The sequence below is a fragment of the Eutrigla gurnardus genome (assembly GCF_963514095.1).
Source record: "Eutrigla gurnardus genome assembly, chromosome: 5".
Taxonomy (NCBI): Eukaryota; Metazoa; Chordata; class Actinopteri; order Perciformes; family Triglidae; genus Eutrigla; species Eutrigla gurnardus.
In genome coordinates, this window is record NC_139919.1 from 16,982,607 (window position 1) to 17,003,146 (window position 20,540).

General features: G+C 41.4%; 2 protein-coding genes across 2 annotated transcripts; one reads left to right on the plus strand and one right to left on the minus strand.

Moving 5' to 3' along the window:
- The first annotated feature begins 24 nt into the window (after positions 1-24).
- On the plus strand, positions 25-2,948 carry rpl36a (ribosomal protein L36A). The gene is made up of 5 exons (XM_084010130.1): positions 25-136; positions 776-881; positions 970-1,037; positions 1,127-1,249; positions 2,868-2,948. Exons 1-5 carry the CDS (start codon positions 134-136, stop codon positions 2,886-2,888), a joined length of 321 nt encoding a protein of 106 aa, XP_083866256.1. The 5' UTR covers positions 25-133; the 3' UTR covers positions 2,889-2,948.
- A 15-nt stretch (positions 2,949-2,963) lies between these two features.
- On the minus strand, positions 2,964-8,271 carry gla (galactosidase, alpha). Its single transcript, XM_084010118.1, has 7 exons — positions 8,047-8,271; positions 6,665-6,839; positions 5,497-5,671; positions 5,132-5,223; positions 4,583-4,744; positions 3,889-4,086; positions 2,964-3,674 (listed from the first exon to the last, which is right to left on the minus strand). The coding sequence occupies exons 1-7, from the start codon at positions 8,226-8,228 to the stop codon at positions 3,420-3,422; spliced, it is 1,239 nt and encodes a 412-aa protein (XP_083866244.1). The 5' UTR covers positions 8,229-8,271; the 3' UTR covers positions 2,964-3,419.
- Positions 8,272-20,540: the final 12,269 nt, after the last annotated feature.

Consider the following 20,540-nt stretch of genomic DNA (forward strand, 5'->3'; position numbering starts at 1 on the left):
TTTGTGGTTGTAGTCCTCCTGATATGTCCCGCCACTAGGGGGCAGACTGTTCATTTCGTTCACCGCTGAGGACTACATTAGCAACTGCTTCCGGAGCGTACCTCCCTCTTTTCCTCTGCATCGGGACGCAGCCATGGTATGAAAATATTTCACCAATACATTTTACAGAATCAAACTCAATCTTGCCGATTAAATAATGCTTACTTATTCTAGACAACTCAAATGTGTAAACAGACGTTTGATACACACCATCATGGAAGTATTACACGCTTCGTGTACATTTTACGCTGTTAAATTGCCATTTGACTCCGCGTACTGTGTTTGCAGTGAAACGCTGCGTACGTCCATATTTAACCGGCCTCTCTTGATATAACTTAAAAGTTAAACGTCAAGGCAACGTGAACGTTATGACAGACGGCTTACTTTCGGCTTTTACATGATTACAGCGTTACGAGCTAACGCACATATATTTCGCCTCGAAGTCATGCTGAAAAGCTAACGTTACAATGCTAACATGTTAGCTAGCGTCACCAGCCTTTACGCTGACCGGGGCGCTAACCGTCAAAATGTTTACAAATGTATGAACAGACACGATGGTCGATAAAGTTTGAACATTCAAACGGATTATGCTCCCAAGTCTATCCAGCTAGTTTACCGAATGAACGGTTCACTGCTATTATGTACTGCTAATAGCTACTCTTTAATGTTATTTGCCAGCTTTTGTCTCCCAGGTTTATTGCAAACATGCCCATGTTTTGTCCTCTGTGTTGTCCAGGTCAACGTCCCGAAGACCCGCAGGACATACTGCAAGAAGTGCAAGAAGCACCAGCCCCACAAAGTTACCCAGTACAAGAAGGGAAAGGATTCCCTCTTTGCACAGGGTAAACAATCCCTCATTTATATATTTCTATATCTCTATGTGGTAAATGAGTTGTCATGAAATGTTGCTGAACTGCACATGTTCCGCAGGTAAGAGGAGATACGATCGTAAGCAGAGTGGGTACGGTGGTCAGACTAAGCCCATTTTCCGGAAAAAGGTAAGGTTCGGCTGTCTACTGCCGTTACAGCTGTGAAGTATTGTGTTGGTGTCTGCGTGAAATCAACTCGGCTGTACTTTTCTTTTCAGGCTAAGACTACAAAGAAGATCGTGTTGAGGCTCGAGTGCGTGGAGCCCAACTGCAGATCCAAGAGAATGCTGGCCATCAAGCGATGCAAGCACTTCGAGTTGGGTGGTGACAAGAAGAGAAAGGTAGGCGTCATTGATGTCATTTTATTTAGGAATGAGTGTGTGTGCATTTTATGGCTGCTTGTCGTAGTGCTTTTAATGCTTTCTGAAATGTACAGGTTGAGGTTGAAGGTCAAAAAAGTATGCAGTGTACCCGAGAATCACTTCCTCATTGTAACTCACTATGTAGTTTACTTAAAGTTAAACACTACCTAAATTCATACACATTTCCAATGTGTTAATTCCATGGACTAGTCTCCCCTCCCCTTTAAATGTTTTGATTTATTGAAATCCCAATCATATGCTATCACAATGATAATACAATTTATATTGATCACTTTGATTTAGCAGCTGCAAAATTACATACGTTACATTTTGATGTATAAGGCTGGTCAGACCACAAGGGTGTGGATAGTATTTTTCTTCAAGTAAGGGCACTATCATGGAATTTGATTATCCAACGCCATATTTTGCATGTTAACCAGTGAGTGCACATACATTTCCATAAGAAAATAGAAGAAATTGACATGTTGGGACCAATTTCTGAAGATCACAATTCACAACAGTTGAAATAGTGTGATCACTTTGTACTTATACTTTTTAACCAGTGCTCATTTTGCTGTCAAGAGCAGAGCATGTTTTTGGTGTCAGCATGCATGTTTATATTGGTAAACATTAGATACCATTCTCAAATGAGGAGACGGCTAATATGCAAACCACTGCTAACTAGTTTTTTGTGTCTGTGCATTTTAGTAATTAGTAATTTCCATCCAGAAGAATCAAACGTTATTGTTCCTGTTGCACAACCTAAAGCATTTTACAATGAGTCAATATATTACCATAGACATAGTAATAGAGCATTTTTTTTTTATTGAAGTTGTGCAGATGAGCAATGCTGCCAGTTGTATCTGTATAAATTCTGCTAGATTGCTTTACGGCACAATGTTGTTTTAACTTTGCTGTAAATGTCAGTAAATGTAGTTTTAACCCAGCATGTTTTGTCCATAACTAATAGAATGAATATATGGGGTGGAAGAGCTCAAGAACGTATTTCAGGGAATATTATAATCTGATGTCATTGTTGTTGCTTAATACTAAAATGCCAAATTACTTTTCATACACAAACATGAGCCCAACATGTTTTAAAGATGGCAAAGATTTTATACACGATTTAGAGATGGGAAGAAGTAGGATTTTATTATCACAATTTAAAAAAAAAAAAGTTGATTGTGGTGAATTTCCATTATTGGATAACTTTAAAATATCCCCACAAGTGACATGAAAAATCTATCCCGCTTGCTATCGTGGACAAGTGAAAAAGTTCTCCCTTTTTTAGATTATTTGAGTTTCACTAAAAGATGTTCACTAATAAACAGGGTATTTTCTATGATATACCAATATGTTTAAGCCGATTTTTGTGATGTCATGAATAGCAATTATAATAGCCAGGCAAATCATGATATTTTCGTATGATAGGACTCTGCTTTTGATATAGTGTGGAAAAACAACAAATGGGAACATGTTAACAGAGATTCTTTATATCATTACAAAAGTGTGGTACTTTAAATCCATTGTAATATCTTGACACATTTAACTCTGCTTCAGCATCCATTAATTTTGAAATGTTTCTGTTCTCTTACAGGGCCAGGTCATCCAGTTCTAAACTGTGGGCCAGTCTTATGGAGGAAATTGTCACTATTTTCAATAAATGTATTAAAACATATTTTGGAGTTTGGTCCTTTCCTTTGTCTTTGTTCCAGTGTGCATGTCACATGTGCAAATTTCAAGCTTAGTCTCATTATTTACTTTAGCCAAGACTAGACAATTCACTACATGTTAAAAACTAGTTCCAGTGATTTATGCAACATGATAAAAAGTAGCAGGTGCACAGTAATCATCACAGTTTTATCTGACAGCAACTATAGACCATGAGAAAACTTCCCTTTTTTAAATGTAGGCAGCAGCAGCATGTGGAGGTTAGCACAATCTTCTCACCGCAAGAGGGGCTGGATGTGATGTGACTGGTTTGTCTGTCAGCCCTGTGATGATGATACATTTAGACATTTTTGGTAAAGTGTTCAAAATCAAATGTTCCACTTCAATCGATGGGGTAGGTGAATAAAGAAGCATGGCCACCCTAGGACTACAAAATGTTGCGTTCGACACTCTGGTCCTGCCTGTAAATCCTGTTGGCTCACACAGTGACGGTCAGTAGAGTCGTGCCCGACGGGTTGACGGATACAACCATTCTGGAATGTAGCGTCTGAACACCCATTTCCTTGTACTGAGGCAGGATCTGTGTGACGTTACACTGGGGGTCACAGATCTTCCAGCCGGGCGCCACTCTTAAGACGAACCCTCGGGGACCTCCGGTCTCCAGTTTGTTCATCACAGCGATGGCCAGGCGGTTCTTCAGCAGAGGCCTCTCCCACACTTCAAAACTGTCCAGCTGCACAACAAGGAATGTGTTATTTTAACAAATATGTACAATTCCATACTTTGATTTGCCATTATGATCATCACCCACGTTATTTATTTTATGGAAATGTGTGTCAGAGGCTCCCCCAAGGGGACCACGGAGACTAGCATTTCTAAAAGAGACTATAAATGGTGACAGCTGTCATTCCAGGAGGTGATGCTGCTTTGCGTCACACCTCACCCACCTTGGCAGTGCAGTATCCTTGCTGGCCTAGTGGGTCCTGGCTGATGGCTATGATGTGTCTGTTCTGCAGTAGCATTTTGGAGCGAGGACAGATGTCCCTCAGATCATTAGACACGAGCAGAGGGGCTGCCATGATGGCCCATAATGCCATCTGAGACTCCTGCTGGTCATGACTGAGGCCAAAGTTCCCGATCACGAGCTAAATATGAAAAGGGCATAAGGGAAACAACCTTCTGAAAAATGAGATTTTTGTTGTTGTATTGTTTGTACATGTTTTTATAAACAACCATAAATTCCTCTGAACCAATAGGGGTGATTCATCTAACAGTTTCTTCTGTTATGAAACATAACGTGTCCAATATCATCATCTATAATCTACATAGAATTTCAATGATGTAAATATAAGAGCTTGGACAGAGTTGGTGTATTTTAAAGGAATGGTTCGACATTGTGCTGAACTGTCAGCTGGCTCTGACTTCATATTAACTGTGGTCGCACCGTTCTTCTCATCTATCGCTCTGCAAGAAAGCAAATACGTTGGCTTTTTTAAATGTGCACATTTTGTCAGAATGTAGGAACTGGTGAGATTCAATAGAATCTTGAAATGATAATAAAACAGCTGGAAGGCCGCTGGTGTTATGCTTAGTTTGAGGTCAAATAGAGGAGTGTATAAGAGCTTGGGTGGAGCAGCGTACCATATCGGGGTCGTTCCAGCCCCCGGGACCGGCCGCGGGGACGATGGTGTCTTGATGAGAAGCCGTCCAGTCCAAGATGGACTTGACAGAGCTCCACGAGTCGTACACGTCAGCGGAATTGCGCCAGTGGTTACAAGTCTCACGAATGGCTGTGTAGTTGGGCTGCAGGCACAGAAATGCTCTTTTATGTCGTATAACTCATGATGCACCGTGTCATCAAGCAGAGGACAGTCATAAATACAGATTTTTTTTATATTCGTATTTACTGTTGTGTGGGTAGAAGGTTGAAAAATAAACCAGGAAAGCGATGATGCATTTTCTTAATTAATTGATGAATCTACCAAATATTTTCTCAATTAATTGAGTAGTTGTTTACTCTAGAAAATAGTGAAAATAGAAAAGTCACAAATGAATGTGATGTTATGTAATGTGAGGAAAAAAAGGATACAATTATTGCAATAGAGAAGCTAAAATCAGAGAATGATTAGCATTTCCAAAAAGTTACTGAAAAATGATGAATCAACTCATTGTAGCAGCTCTGACTCTTACCTTTTGGAAAGCCCATTCGTACAGAGGCCACTCACAGGAGTACAGGATACTTCTTCCGGTTTTGTTCAGCGCTTTTGACATGTTCACATAACCTTAACCCGAATGAATCATAGTGTTAGATTAAACCCCATAAAATAGCTTGTCTATTGGCTCTGTGGAAGTTCTGAATACCAGCAGACCCAAAGAATTAACTCAGATTGCTAAAGATATAATTTAATGTGTATCTACAAACAATGGGCTGTATTAGTTTACATTTGCTTTAGGGGAAGTACAAAGCAGCTTCAGAGAGGATGTTGTGGCTTATGTGTGGACCGGCATCGCCATGTTCAATCATTGTAATTCATACTCAAGAATTAAAAGCTTACCTTCTCCCAGCAAGGTCCAGTCCAGATAGCAGCCGTCAAATTTGAGCAGATCCACATCCCAGTCAGCAAAAGTCTGAGCATCGGTTTCATAGGAACCAAGACTGCCAGGATATCCAGCACAGGTTTTCTTCCCTACATCTGCGTAGATACCCAGCTTCAGCCCTTTAGAATGGACCTTTACACAGACAGACGTTTGAATTCATTCATTTGGTTTACAAGTTATGCTCAGCATATAAGGAAGTGTGCACACGTCCAGGAAAAGATACTCAAAAAAACAACAAGGAGGTCTGCACACAGCAAGGCTCAGAATAAACAGTTTCATTATTTTTTAAGGCAACTTTTTGATGCGTACGATCTTCAAAATGTGTACGATCATCAAAAAAAACTATTTATTTTAACAGTGTGCAGCCCACCTTCATGTCCTCCAGGGTATGGATATTTGGATATTTGCCTGCAGGTGGCGATGTTTGCACAGCTAAGATCTTCAATGCCTCTGTCACAGGACACAGCTCTGCTTGATTGGGCCCAAATATATCTTTCCTGGTGAACATCACTTTTAAGCTGCCTGTGTGGGAATCAGCCTGTCACAGTGTCTCCAACTCAAGAGGGTTGTGACTGTAGCAAATAGGGTGAAGGACAGCATACTCCTACACAAGACAATATGTGCCGACGTATCTCCCCTGGTTCTCCGGGGGCTGAATCTAGACCGGTATGCAATCTGAGACCAGGGTTCTACATGTGGTCCTTTCCCCCTGAGGTCAGCTCAGAAGGATGTATAATGAATGTGTAATCCGACGGTGTAATCACTTTTACTTCTCCAGTTATCAGGATTTCCCAAACTTCTTAATTTGTCAAGGATTTCCATACTTAGACGCATTGCACCACAGATTCGTTGACATTGCACCCCAAATACTGTATGTGTTAAAGAGACATAGTTTGACATTGCTATTCATAATGACGCCCATAGACTGGAAACTAGAATACTAGTCACATCCCAGAAGTTCAAGCCCTCAGTTTGCCCTTTCCAGCCGGTGAACTAACTGAAACTAAAGTATTTCTCGCTTTCCTTAAGTCTACCTGAAGCCCTCCCTCTTTGATCCCCGTGGAGGAATTATGGCATTAATAGTATATTCACATCCAGTCTCCAAGCCTCTTTTATACTACTCACATAGGCGGCCAGTTTCTTGATACCCCCAGGGAACCTTTTTGGGTCTGCCTGCAGGCGGCCCTGGGCATCGCGGTGGTGGGAGGGCCAGCAGTCATCAATGCAGACGTACTCGTAGCCGGCGTCTTTCCAGCCCTCCTTCACCATCACATCTGCCATCTGCATGTACAGACGCTCACTGCCGGGTGACAGGAGGAGACAGGCGGGGCCCACGGTATCAGTTAAGGTGCCAGTGTTCAATGTCATGTGCAGAAGCAATATGGCAGACACGAATACATGCTTACTCTCAGGAAAACCAACGCCAGCTTCTCTGTTGTTGACGGATATTACACGATAACAACTCAACCAGCAGGCTGCTCGAAACCAGGGGCTCGCAACCTTTTGTAAATTAAGGCCCACTTATGATTGTTAAAAAATAATAACAAATAAACTGGGCTGTAAATGTGTGCGGTGCGACAGTCGGCTAACAACGGAAGTAATTATTCTGTTTAATCTCACCCATCACCTGTTATTATGAATCCACATTTAAAGCATTCAGGGTCATATTTCCTCACCGCACGCTTTGGAGCGTTTACTGGCACAGGGCTGTCTCCCACATCACTTTTTGTTTGTTTGCTGCTTGATTAAGGGCCAAACATTTGCTGGTTCCAGCTTCTCAAATTTGAGGATTTGCTGCGTTTTCTTTGTCTTATATGATGGTCAACTGAATACCGATATGTAGGCGTCATTGTGGGATCCGGACACACGTGATGGGAATCGCTTTTGATTTCTCTTTTAATAGAATAAATGATTAATTAGTTAATCAAGACAAGGTAATTAGCAGATGCATCAATAATGAAAACAAGCATTAGCTGCAGCCTTTGTAATGACTTATAATCCTGACAGGTGTTTCCAGTGTTTCCGTCAGTGTTTCCCCTCTTCATCCCTCCATATTCATGAACTCCTATGGAATGTGTGCAGACTTCTTTCTTTGTTCAGACACTCCTTTGTGTGTTGAGTTTATTACATTTCACATAATTATTTCTCTGCGCCTCAAACCAAAAGAACAAATTAAAGTAAATGAAATCAGGCGGCTTCATTATATTAACGTTGTTATCAAATGTCCACTCCTTTTAAAACCACGTGTTTCTCATCTTTCTTTCTCAATTATGAAATAAAGATCTCATAATTACAACAATAGGAGAGCGTTGGATCCTGACTCCTGTATGTATATAGTAGGCCTACATTACACACCTTTCATACATGTTGAATCACTTTTTGATAATACATGTTTATAAACCAGGTGTTTGAAGGAGGACTATCTATTTATTTCATTATTTCTCTTAGAAGAGCATGTGAGTGTGACGTGACTACTACCGGGTCCCCGCAGCTCTGATGTCTCCTACCTGATGCAGTTGTCGGGGTCCCCGTCACAGTCGGTGTTACACATGAACCTCTCCCAGTGCAGCCAGCCCATGGTGGGTTTCAGCGCGAGACCATTGTCCAGCGCGTCAGCAGCTGGGCTCATTAGAACGACGAGCGCGAGGACACTCACGGCTCCGCGCATTCCCACTTTCAAACTCGACATTTTGCGCTCAGCAACCACAATAAGCCACTCTGTTGTTTATATGTGTCTCTATTTCCTCGTTTAAAACGCGTCCAGCACCGCCCCCTCCACTTCCCCGGATGATCGACGTAACTCCGGACCAATAGAATCAAAATGCGTAGGTAACCGACCAATAGGGCCTCGCTACAAACCAGGAAGCGGTTATGGTCCGCTGTTAGGCTGTTAAAGCATGAAATCAGCTGACATGATATGACAGAGTAATGATCTTGTCCTGTGATTTCCCATAACACCGAATCATCAAAAACAACTGAAAAATGACATCATTCATACACATTCTGTTGTTTTCCTGTTCCATTTAAAACACTCATATTCCGGCATATGAATAAAAAAAAAGAGATATATAAACTGGAGAAAATTTAGATGTAGATGAGCTAGACTAAGCTAACCACCTGCTGGCTTCAGGTTTATATTTTATGCACTTACTCTCAAAAATACTTATTCAATTTAACCCGCTAGGCAAAAATGACCTGCTGGGCCCCGACTCAGCACCTGTTCCCCCACTCCCTGTAAAGTGTACAGTATTCCTGCGCTGGCTAAATGTATTACCTTGGCAGACAGCAGGAGATTTATTCATTTTCAAAATGAGCTTAAACTTTGCATAAACCATTAAATGTGTGTCTCTGAGTCCCCCTACTAACAAGACAGACCTGTCTGACCTGTCTGGACCGAACGCTCACTTCCTGTTTTATTTTGTTTTTCGCTCACTCTGTTCATTGACTCCAGCTTCAGTTTCCTGCCACTGTTCTCACCACACCTGCACCTCATCACTAATTAGCCAGCCAGTATATACCCACCTGCTCACACTCTGCCAGGTTGCCTCAGCATTTATGTCAAGAGGCCCAGCATGTTTTCATTGTGTAGGGCGCCTGTCTTTGCCAGTTGCCTGTTTTTGTTTCCAAGACTGCCTAGATTTTGCTGCCCTGTCAAGGTTTTTTTTTGTTTGTGTTAACTTTACATCACTGACTGACTGCATGGCCTTTACCTGCATGAAAACTGAGGCTGGTGAGTTATTCCTGATTCCTGTGTGTGAGTCTCCGTTCTTTGTCACCACATCGGCTGCATATCTACAAAAATGTATTACTCATTATTTCATATATAGAGTGATTCTACCTCCACATAAATAAACACGTAAAAAAGTGTAATTTATTTCCATATTAAAAACAAAGTTGCAGTTAATCAAATAACCGCCACATCACTGTCCTCTGAAAACCATCTGCAAGAGTCAACTTTTTATGAGCTATAAATTATTATCTGGCTCAAAAAGTAGGGGAATGGTCTTAACTTGCACCCAATCCCTCAGTTTGTCTAAAAAAATCAATGAATCCATGAATTTAGATGGATTCCACTGGACATTGACAAAAACACTAGTTGCAGCAGCCAAACAATATGATAAGCAACATCTCTTGTGTCCAAAATACAACCAGATCTCCCTGCAAGACTCTTAATTGTATGTGGAAAAACCAGCCAATACCCAGGAGGATATCTACAGTATTTGCATTCTCTCTCCAACAGACAGTAGGAAGGAAATAAAGTGGCCCAATTTACCCCACTGTTCCTTGAGGAGGAGCCTAATCCAAAATGCGACACACGGCATCAGCAATAATGTAGGATTGTGCACACAAACGTCCCTTCATGCTTTTTATTAGCTGCAGATCCGAGACGGTAATTTGTCTGGTGTAGAACTATATAAAAACATATTTCTCTTAAATTAGCTGCTAACGGACACCCTGCTTACAGAACTAAATTAATCTTTTTCCTTGTGAAATTGTCAGCGATCTTCTCGCACATGCAGAGAGAGTGATGTTTTGTATTTCTTGTAATACTTTAAGGAGGCAGCTGCATATTTGCTAACCATCCAGCTTTTTGAAAGTTTGTACAGAGCCACTAAAGAGTTTAAACTTCACGGAGGTGGCGTTCTTTGAATCGGCAGACTGCCTCCGTTAAACCCTCCTGTGATCGCGCTCCTGTCCCGTCACTCTGTCGCTGCTGTGCACGACTGCTTTGTCCTCGTATTGAGAGGAGTCTAAACAAACGAGGCAGCATTCATGAGTTGGCACAAACCTAGATCATGACAATAATCCTCATCCCCAATGCCGGCTGTATGTAGAGGGAGCTTAAACCAAACACAAAACCTGACCTTTCAGCGAAATGTCACGGGTGCCTATTTCAACCCTAAACATTATCGGAGGCTTCACTGGGGCACGGGCCCGATGCAAACACTTTGTCACTTGTTATAGTTCATATCAGTGCCAGCGAGCAAAGGCGTCGGGGCTCTAAATGTCAGATTTCGATTAGACTCACACCCCTGCTGATGGATTGACCGATCCAGCTCACTTGAATACACAGTTTCTCTTTGTTAAAATGGGATCTGGCCCACCGTCGTGATAGACCCGTTGTATTTCAGCGGCGCTGCATGTAAAAGCAGCCAGCCTCTATCTGTACACTGGTTAATTGCCATTGTTGACATATGGGCAGCTGGTATTTTTCTGCCTGATTTATGGCTCCCCACAGCTCTGACATCCATCCATCATGTCGCCGTCTTCGACCAGCGTCGCATGATTGAAGAGCTGGGAACGTTGTTGGGAACTTGGTTATGAAGTGTGTGTGTAGGTTATGGGGATGCAATGAAAGGGAGCGCTCTGTAGTAGTTCTTGCCAAGAAGTTGCATTACTGTATTGATCTATAGCAGGGGTGTCAAACTGATCCAGTAAAGAGCCGTGTGGCTGCAGGTTTTCATTCCAACCAAGCAAGAACACACCTGATCCAACCAATCAAGGTGTGAAGGCAAATCAGGTAGGTGAATAAGTCAAGTCAGGTGTGTTCTTGCTTGGTTGGAATGAAAACCTGCAGCCACACGGCCCTTTACTGGATCAGTTTGACACCCCTGATCTATAGGGATAGGTGGCAGCACAATCAAATGTCATCAAAATGTTGTGCCTCCATAAATGCAACACTGTATGACCCACAGAGCCTCAGTGGGAAATCCTTTGTCTGGTAATTAGCTGCTTAAGTTGTTTATGTGCCGGCGGGGGAATGAGCCGTGTGCTGATGTTGCTACTTTAATTAGGTCCTTGTGTCGCTGAGAAACTGAGAAGTGGCTTTTGGAAATTAGCTCACAATATGACCTGTATATTAGTTTAACCGATATTTAGTTCAGTTGATTATTATTTTGTAGTTATTTATTAAATTTTTTACAATACAGTTTAAGCAACGAGATGAAGATTGATTTCACATTCTCCGTTGATTTTGGGGTTTCAGTGTCCTTTGTAGGGCTTCGTTATTAGCTATTATATAGTACAAGGTTTTACCTGACGGTCCAATTATGTTTCTGGCAAATGTATTTTGACTAATCATAATTACATGGTGTCCAAAATAGATCTCTAATTATTATTTATTGCCACATGTTTCAAATATAAAATCAATATACAGACTTTTTTCTCTTTTTTTTGGGGTGAGAGGGTGAATGACATGCAGCAGAATTTCAGTCAGGTGAATCGTTAACACACCACCAAGACGCACCATATAGACTTTGGATTTAACATTTAGCAAATTATTTCTAATAACGAGATATTTTTAATTACATTGTGATGAGTAAGAACACACCATTGAGTTGTATGATGATTCAAAACTGAATTGTATCTTTAATTAGATTCTCAATAGTTCATTCTTGTCAAAATGTAATTAGAAAGTTATAAGTGTATTGTGCTTTTAATGTGAATACTCGTTGACAAAAGGTTTCATGTTGCAGCAGCTGCACGCTCTCTATCCCATCACATTAAGACCGACATGCATTCTTTGTTTACATATATTTAACCAGCTAATTTGTAGTTATTTATTTTCTGTCCTTTAGTGATTCTCCGTCTGCCAGTGAATTATTTGACATGACGCATAAAACAGGGAATTAATTTGCTTTCAAATGTAGAAATCATCACTTTGACTTTCTGCTTCTCTGCACCTCCCTTGCAGAGGCAGACTGGGGGCAAGTCATTTTGATCAAAAACGTTCATAATAAATTATTCATCAAATACATTTTCACTGCCTTATAGCTAAATAGTTTGAATCAAAGAAGCACCAAGTAAATCACAAGTATTGTGATTTTTTTCTGAGAGAAAAAAGAACTTCAAATATCCTCTGCTCTCGTGCTCAGCCATAAACATTTGTCACATTTCTGTTCTGGAAATAATGTGCCTAATTATGATATTCTCTTGCCAATTTGAAAATGGTTTTCAATAATAGTATCCTAGTGATTACGTTTGAAATATTATTACTAATGATCTTCGGAGCAGCTAACCCAGCAGAGAGAGTTACAGAGCCTCCATAGGCGGTATTTCAGCATATTTTGAGAAAATCAATTTTAATAGTGTAATCAATACACAAGTCAGTTTGTTTTCCTTAAGAAGTCGGGGACAAAGACTGACCTTCGCTCCTGCCTTTCATACAAAAGCAGCATGGAGCAGGACGAGTTCTACCTTTTTTGAGGAGGCCTAATGATGCACGCACTCCACAATAATGAGATAGAACTACGTATTGTGTACTACAACTAGTGCATTGCAAAATCAATAATAAGCGAGGCAGAACATTCCTGATGAAATCGATGATTTGTTCAGCTCCGTATGCGGGCCATTTGCACAAGGATTTGAGGGTCCGTGGCGTCTGCTTTGGCCTGTGGAGTTTTTTTTTCCGTGTCGGTCTATTTAAGACGAGGCACATGGATAAAGTGATCAATTTCTGCTAAAAGTCACGATGTTTGCCTCAGACTTCCCCAGACCCCTTCGTTCTTAACCTGTCCACAAGATGGCTTCAGACTTTCCTTTTACTCCACTTCCTGCCACGCCCATCTGCCCGGCAACCACCTCATCAGAGCGGACCTGTAAGCCCTGCTGCACATATACTACTACCTTTCCCCAGTCAGCTGTCACATTGTTGACGTTTCTTTGCTTCTGTGCTACCTGTACCTGCTTTCTAACCAGCCTATCTGCACCTGCCCGTCAACCCACCTGTCTGTAAGATTATTTGTATCTTCAGCAATAAATCATTGAACTGTCATTATCTGCCTCCACTATCTGCCTTTGAGTCTTTCCCTGACTGGCTAACACTCCCTCGACTGGACGACTTCACCTCATGTAATGCACAGATTAATGTGAACCAGGTGATTACTGAGCCATTTAAACACATAGTGAGTCATTCATTTTTATTGCTGTATTGATTGAGCAGTGATTCATTGCTAGCCCCAGTAGCGGCATTGGCTCTTGGGATTTCCACGTGAGTCATTTGGTTTTCCACCATTTTAATCCAATAGCTATCACATTTTGTTTTAAATATAAAAAAACATTGCCATTAACAGAGCTAAGCTGCTGAAACCAGAGCCCCTTCCACCAAGCTAGTAACCCTGCTACTGCCGACAACGGGCAATTAAGAGATGCTAGCATGATAACACGTTAGTTCTGTTGCAAAGCAACACTTCCTTATTCTAATAACATAGTGTGTAACTAGTATACTAAATAGTATTAGTAGTGTATAGTATACAAACGTATCTTCTCCTGTTATACTACTTTCATGAATAGGAGTAGCTGTAGTATCTCTGCCAGGAGAGTGTGCATCCGTAAATGAGTGCAACTCTGTGTCTGTACACTGCTAATCTTGCATTCAGCTACAGCAAACAGCATTATATTTTGGGTGACCAGTTATGGCTGCATGCTCAGGGACCTCCTGCGGTTGCGGTGGCTCACACTTTCTCTAAACACCATTTTTATTGGCTGTTTTATACTGCCATTGACTCCCAGACTCCTCACTCACTACTCTTAAACGGCCCCTGGCTGGTAGGGGTCGCTGGTGATAACACAGCAGAGTGCATTGCTGATCCCCAGCCGCTTCTCTGTTGCCAGAGACACACATGAGAAAACCTTTTAATGTTTATGTTGTGTTCAAGTAATGGAAACGCCACACACTTCCGAGTGCATCGCTGCTGCTACGTGGGCAGACGGCTTGGTGCTTAGTGGTTGTTTTGCCCCTTTTCAACATCGTTGCCAGTCTCTCTGTGGTCATATTGAGTTTCTTTGAGTGACGTCTTGAAGGTGAAGGCCAGGGGCACCCCTGGGTCTGTGCCCATTCAGTAATCCATCCGTGGCGACGTCGGATGTGAATCAATCAGCAGCTTTGTAAATCTACTGACGATTAAACTTCATATAAAGAGACGTCAAATTAGTTTTGGATATATAGTACCTTTTTTTTTTTTTTAGGTTTCAGTTCATAGTTACATGTTACCTGAGAAACTATACTTACACCAAATTGAACTCAAATCCACAGCAATCATGGCAAAAGCTGTTCTTGAAAAGACTGTGTACTGAATAGCTGAGAGCATCCCCCCATCACTGCCATTCACTTTGCTTTAACTTCACCAGTTTTTCTGCAAATGTTCCAGACCGAGTGACCTTTGCTCTACTGTTTTCCTACGTGTAGTCATTAATGTTTGCAGGTTATTTATGAGTCCCTTTTAACAGAGAGTACAGTATAAGCACTGGGCATTATACAAAAGGACTCTTGCCATACATGCAGTGGAAAAAGTAAACCTTTTTACTAGCTGAAACTCATCTTTCATGGTTCACATGTTGACTCTGTGTAATGGATGCTGCCTGACCTTTTCACACGGAGATAAAGTGCGATGTCTGAAATCCCCCCCAGAGCTGCGATAAGCCAAATCAACCATGTACCGAGCAGTTTGCAACTTGAAAGTTGAAACCTGTCCATGGGAGAGAGACTTTATCTGAAACTAAAGACCATCAAGCTTTAATGTGCTCCATTTTGTAGCTGAATACTTCTCATTGATTCCGAAAGGGTATAATCAATTTGTTCTTTTTCTTAGGCTGTACATTCTGTTTAATTTTTCATTTGTGGTTGAAAAATCCAACTCGTGTTTTTCTTTGAGACACTGCCTCGGTATTACCCGAAGAAATTATTCCGTATGGGAGTTCAATAAGTCTCGGGTTAGAATGAACCTGCAAATTGATTTCTCTGGGTGGGTTTGCAGCCTGGAGCTCTTTTTATTATTTTTTAAATTCTCTTTGCTGTGAAAGGAGAAACAAATAATGTCACGCACGCATCATTCTACTCCTTTTGTCATCGCACAAAAATGTATTGGTATATTGCTCTATTTGGTGATGGAAAGGAGTTACAGCCTAAGGGGAGCAGGTTATCGAGACATATTATTCCATCTAGTCATGCAGAAGGCAGAGCTGAGGAAAGCGTTTTAAGAAAGACACTGAGGTTGTATTTCTCCCCTTTTAGTTAAACTCGTGACCTTATCTGTTATGACAACAAAAGACCACGTGTGACCTCTGGACAGAATGTAGGCAAGAATTACACTGTAAGTTCTCTGTGAATTTGTCAATACAGGAAAACGATGGTATGCAGGATTGTTTACATGCTATGGAATATCCTACATCTGCAACAAGGGATGCTTCAGCTCATTACTCCCGTTACACTTGAATGGTAAGCTGTTCAACACTTGAATCAAATGGCAAAGGCATAATTGGATTCAAATGAGATTTTAACCTAGTAGAAGAAATGTTCTGTGTGCCGGAAGATGTTGAAATGTTAATGCTTACTCCTTTTCATATTAAATGCTAATGAGGAATTGGTAGGTTAAAGCACAACCAAAACCACAGCTCTTCAGTTTATTTGACGCTGAGAGTAAAGGTTGCGACTGCTATTACTCCTAAAATGTTTTCTTTCACGGTGTGAGCTTCTGTGTTTTTTTTGTTGTTTTTTTTTTAAGTTGTTCGAAGGACTACTCCCGCCTGGTTTTGGAGATTAGAAGCCCACGTTAGCATGGGGCATCGTGATTCATGTAATGTGATTAAAATAATTTAAGACAGGCAAAACACAACAGACATTTTGGCATTGAGTTTGAATCCTCCCCCCACATCTGTTTGGCATCGCAACGTTTCTTCACAAATCAACAAACATCAAAAACCTACTTCTAAAGCATTCAACATTTGCTGATGAAAATCAAAAGGGATGTAAAAAGATGCTGTCAGAGATGATTGAGAGCTATTAAAATGTTAGTTACTGACCTTTTTTGCCACTTGGTGGCAGCAGAACGAGCTGTAAATGCGACACGGATGTATCATGTTGGTCGGGAGTCGTCCAGCTTGAAATATTTTCAATGCTGAAAGTACATAACACATTTTCTCTATAGTAGCCACATAACTACTCGCACACTGTTGTCCTGTCGGGCTCTTGAAGCGGGCCAAGTTATTTTTCTCTGACAGTTAGCATTTGTCTATCTATCTGTTGGAGCACCTCGTCATCTGCGGTAGTGATAACTCTTGGCTGCTTGACGGATGATTCAGTCTGTTTCTACGGGGAAAGCTTTGGACTAGTTTTCACTCATCATTTATTTCCTTGGTGGCAGCAAAACATCCTGTAGATCAAACTGATCCAACACTGTTGGTGGTGACAGACTCGCCAAGAACGGACTTGAAAACACAGATGGACAGAGAGCAACCATACCATTATTTCAACAAATAATATAACTGCTACTATGTTCGCCAGCTATTCGCCAACATCGTCTACTGTTGACTCTGTAAAACCAAAACAGAGCTGAAAGACGTTTTAGTACTTAATTTAGCTGAGGGGAACTGCAGAATTAGGTGATTATAGTGAATAGTAATTTCATGTCTTTTCTCTGAAGGGTCCTGTTAAAGTACATATTTATGTCGGTTTCAAACAAATTTACTGAAATAAATGTCTCTTTGTTTAGATGAACTTCTCTTGATGACGATGCAGACACAACGGGCTCACACACTACACAAATGGTCTTGGGTAAGGGCATTTTATGACCAAACTCTGTTTAATATCTAAACATCATATCATCATATCTTGTCCTGTCTGACCCTAGCCATCCTCTAGCATCTGCATTTAAACTGCTTCCAGCTAGACGCAGATTTCATGTGCCAAGATGCAGGACTGACGGATTTAAAAAATCCTGGCCTCCAGTGGCCATTGGCCTTAACAACTGATAGCACTGTGGTCACTTTAACGCTTTGTTTTTATCCAGTGTGGCACTGTTGCACTTTGTTTGTTGGATTGATGATTAGTTGTTGTCCCGTGTCATCCATGTTCTTGTTGTTGTTGTTGTGTATTCAATCTCTTTTAATTATTAGCTTCCTGTCATTATTTGTGTCACTAATGTGCATTTTACTGTTTTCTGCTGCTGGCTGCACTACAAATTGCCCCCCGGGGACAATAAAGGTCTCTTGACTTGACTATCAGCAATGGCAGGGAAGGGGGGGAGAAAAATGCAAGTTTGTACAATGACGGATTGGATGAGGTGTGTGCAGGGGGTAAGTGGATGGGACAGACCATTACCCAGCAGGAAGTGGGCAGTAAATAAAAGGGTGTGGTGGTACCTGCTGAGCATTCCCATGGCGAGTCTCAACTTTCACATTTGGAGTCCACCCCGAGTGTTGTGATGCAACGCTCGGCACGGATAAAAAGAAGATGTGATGTTTATTTTTGAAGCTCCTGTGGAGACTGCTCACAGCGATAATGAAGGGAGTTTTAGAGCAGACAGGGAGGGGTCAAAAAGGTGAGGGAAGAGCACACCAGCTCAATTCTGCTGGTGTTGAACACACACACACACACACACACACACACACACACACACACACACACACACACACACACACACACACACACACACACACACACACACACACACACACACACACACACCTTCATGCTTCAGCCCACATAGACCTCCCCTCCAATACCTTCCCCACATCTCATAGATTATTCACTCTTGGCTTTTCAGCAGGCCTTTTGTTTCCACGGCAACACGACTTAGTGGATGTGTTGGCTTTGCCATTGTCTAGACAATCGGCACAGTTAAAGTTCCTGTAGCTTGACGGAAAAAAAGTTGAACAGAAATATAATCATTTATATTGTTTCCAACATGCTGAACACGTTGGCGCGTGGCTTCAATTATGCTTGTGAAATTAATTATTCCTATTGATTATGCTTCACGCAGATGATGATAGTGACGGTGTCACATTTGTTCTCGGATCCCAGCTCTACTCGTACCTTGGCTCACTAAATTGTGCAAGACTTGAGATGAATCCTGATTAATGAACTTGGAGAAAAGACACATTGCAAAAATTCAGTTATCTTATCCCTCAAAATGCTGGTCTGTGCTTGTGAACTATTATTAGTCTATCCGATACATTCATCCTGTCCTTCACACACAGGAACCAGTGACAGTGCTGCCCAGCACTGAAGAAATGTTCCATGGATTTCTCCCTTCAGCTTAGTAATTTCTGTATATGAGGGTACCAGCACGAGAGACTGTCAGCCTCATCTGTTTTCCCCAGAACAGAATCTGAAATATGGAAGGGAAAGTAAAGCAGATTTCTTGGTCAAGGCATATTTGTAACTTTATATCAGCTAAGGGCCCACCAGCCAACAATTTCAATTCAGAGTCAGCTAGCTTAAATTGAAATCGGCAAATTAGTTGGGTTAAGAATTTGACTTTCCTGCTTTCATTAACTCCCACCTCCAGTCATTTAAATTATTAGGGAAAAGTGGCATATGGGACGCCGTTTCGTTGGATTCGTTTGGATGCAGATTTTCGTAAAACGACGCCAAGGAAAACGAGGAAAAAAAGAGTTTTGGTACGTGTGGACGAGTTGTACAATGGTTAAGTTTTCCAATGTTGGTGTGTCCTGAGATGTTTAGTTTCAGGTGTCCGACGCACCACCTTGTTGACGGAGGCTGCTGGGTTCCAGTGGCTGTTACTTGCAAACACATCTTGCCACTAAGCTGAAGTGCTACAGGACCAAGGACACCCCTCTCAGGTAAAGCTGGGTGTCGTTACGACTTAACCCCGAAGGCCACACTCCCACATTCTCACGTCAGGCAGGTCACGTCTCCACCTGTGTGGGAGGTGTTTGTGATCACTGACACATGGAAGACTATTCTTACCAATAACATTGTGTACTGTCAAACACAAAGATCTTCTCTACTCTACATCTAAAGTGAACACTCCCCCGGGTTGAAAATAGCTGTTGCTTTGCTGCTTTGAACTCAAACTCCTCAGTAGCTGATTTGTTAGACAAAAAAATACTAGAACTTGGCTACATCCAAAATAGAGCATGTGCCACTTGTAACTTTTTTTCAGCAACTTCTTCAACATAGAGTAAGCCAACTAAATAAGCAATGGCTATAGCAGGTGAGGCAGGAGGTGGAGGTACATGACACAACTTTATCAGAAAAAAGGGTGGTTTTCTCTCACAGCATCAGATCACCGACTCAGCAGGAAGGAGGATGGCCAACAGTGGGGGGCCAGACATAAGGGCAGCTGGGCACGGGGGATCTATTACTACATACACAGTAATCACTTCGCTGCAGGAGACCAGGGCAATGAAAGTGCTACCAGTTTGCTGTCACCTCACAGTGGATGAAGGCCAGAGGCATGTGATGTGTACCCTGTAGGGTTTGAGCTACGATGCCATCCTTTGGTGGAGTTGATGTCCATTGTGGAGAGCTGAAGAAGTAGTGTGGTGAGGTCTGAATGAAAACTTCAATACACCAACAATCAAAGACAACAGTAGTGATCCCATCCGGTAGGGATGTTTGCCCTTTGCTATAGTCTTGGAGGACATTAACAGCTGATGAGCCTGATGTGGCTCCAGGTTTTAAAGGCTCATCTCAGGAACATGGTCCACAGGGAAAGGTTCATTTTGGTCCATTTATTACTTTTACCTCATCTCACATTTTACATTTTACAATCAACACTGCTGCCAGTAGACTGCACACACCAAAACTGACTATCCACTCATAGTATCAGTATCAATATTTGCTACATCTTGCTTTTGTACTATTTAATTATTTATTATCGGCCTTTCTATCCTTTTTAACTGATTCCCTTTGCTGCTGTAACCCTCCCTGCTGTGGGTGAGTAAAAAATAATTTAATCTTTAATGTGGACAACCCGGTGTGCTAACAGTCACAGAAGTGCATATGCTGAATATTGATATTGAATTGTTTGTGTTGTAGAGAAGAGTTATAGGACCATATTACTATATTCTTCCCTCTCCTAATATTTATGTTAAATAATTGTTTTCATGACAATTTGTTTGATAGTTTGCTATAGTTTATTTTATTAGTTATTCTTGTTTTTGCTTTTGCTACATGTTTGAAATAAATACAAATAAAGTGAAATGAAATTGTTGTCCCTGTCGACTCGTATTTGTCCAGTGAGTATGTGAATGTGTG

Bases quoted from the DNA above. Each gene is read 5' to 3' on its own strand.
- rpl36a (XM_084010130.1), top strand. The intron at 882-969 runs GTAAACAATCCC...CATGTTCCGCAG, and splicing joins GGATTCCCTCTTTGCACAGG to GTAAGAGGAGATACGATCGT. The intron at 1,250-2,867 runs GTAGGCGTCATT...GTTCTCTTACAG, and splicing joins GTGGTGACAAGAAGAGAAAG to GGCCAGGTCATCCAGTTCTA.
- gla (XM_084010118.1), bottom strand. From the start codon at position 8,228: ATGTCGAGTTTGAAAGTGGGAATGCGCGGAGCCGTGAGTGTCCTCGCG. The intron at 5,224-5,496 runs GTAAGCTTTTAA...ATTCGGGTTAAG, and splicing joins CTGGACCTTGCTGGGAGAAG to GTTATGTGAACATGTCAAAA. The intron at 4,745-5,131 runs GTAAGAGTCAGA...CTGTGCCTGCAG, and splicing joins ACGAATGGGCTTTCCAAAAG to CCCAACTACACAGCCATTCG.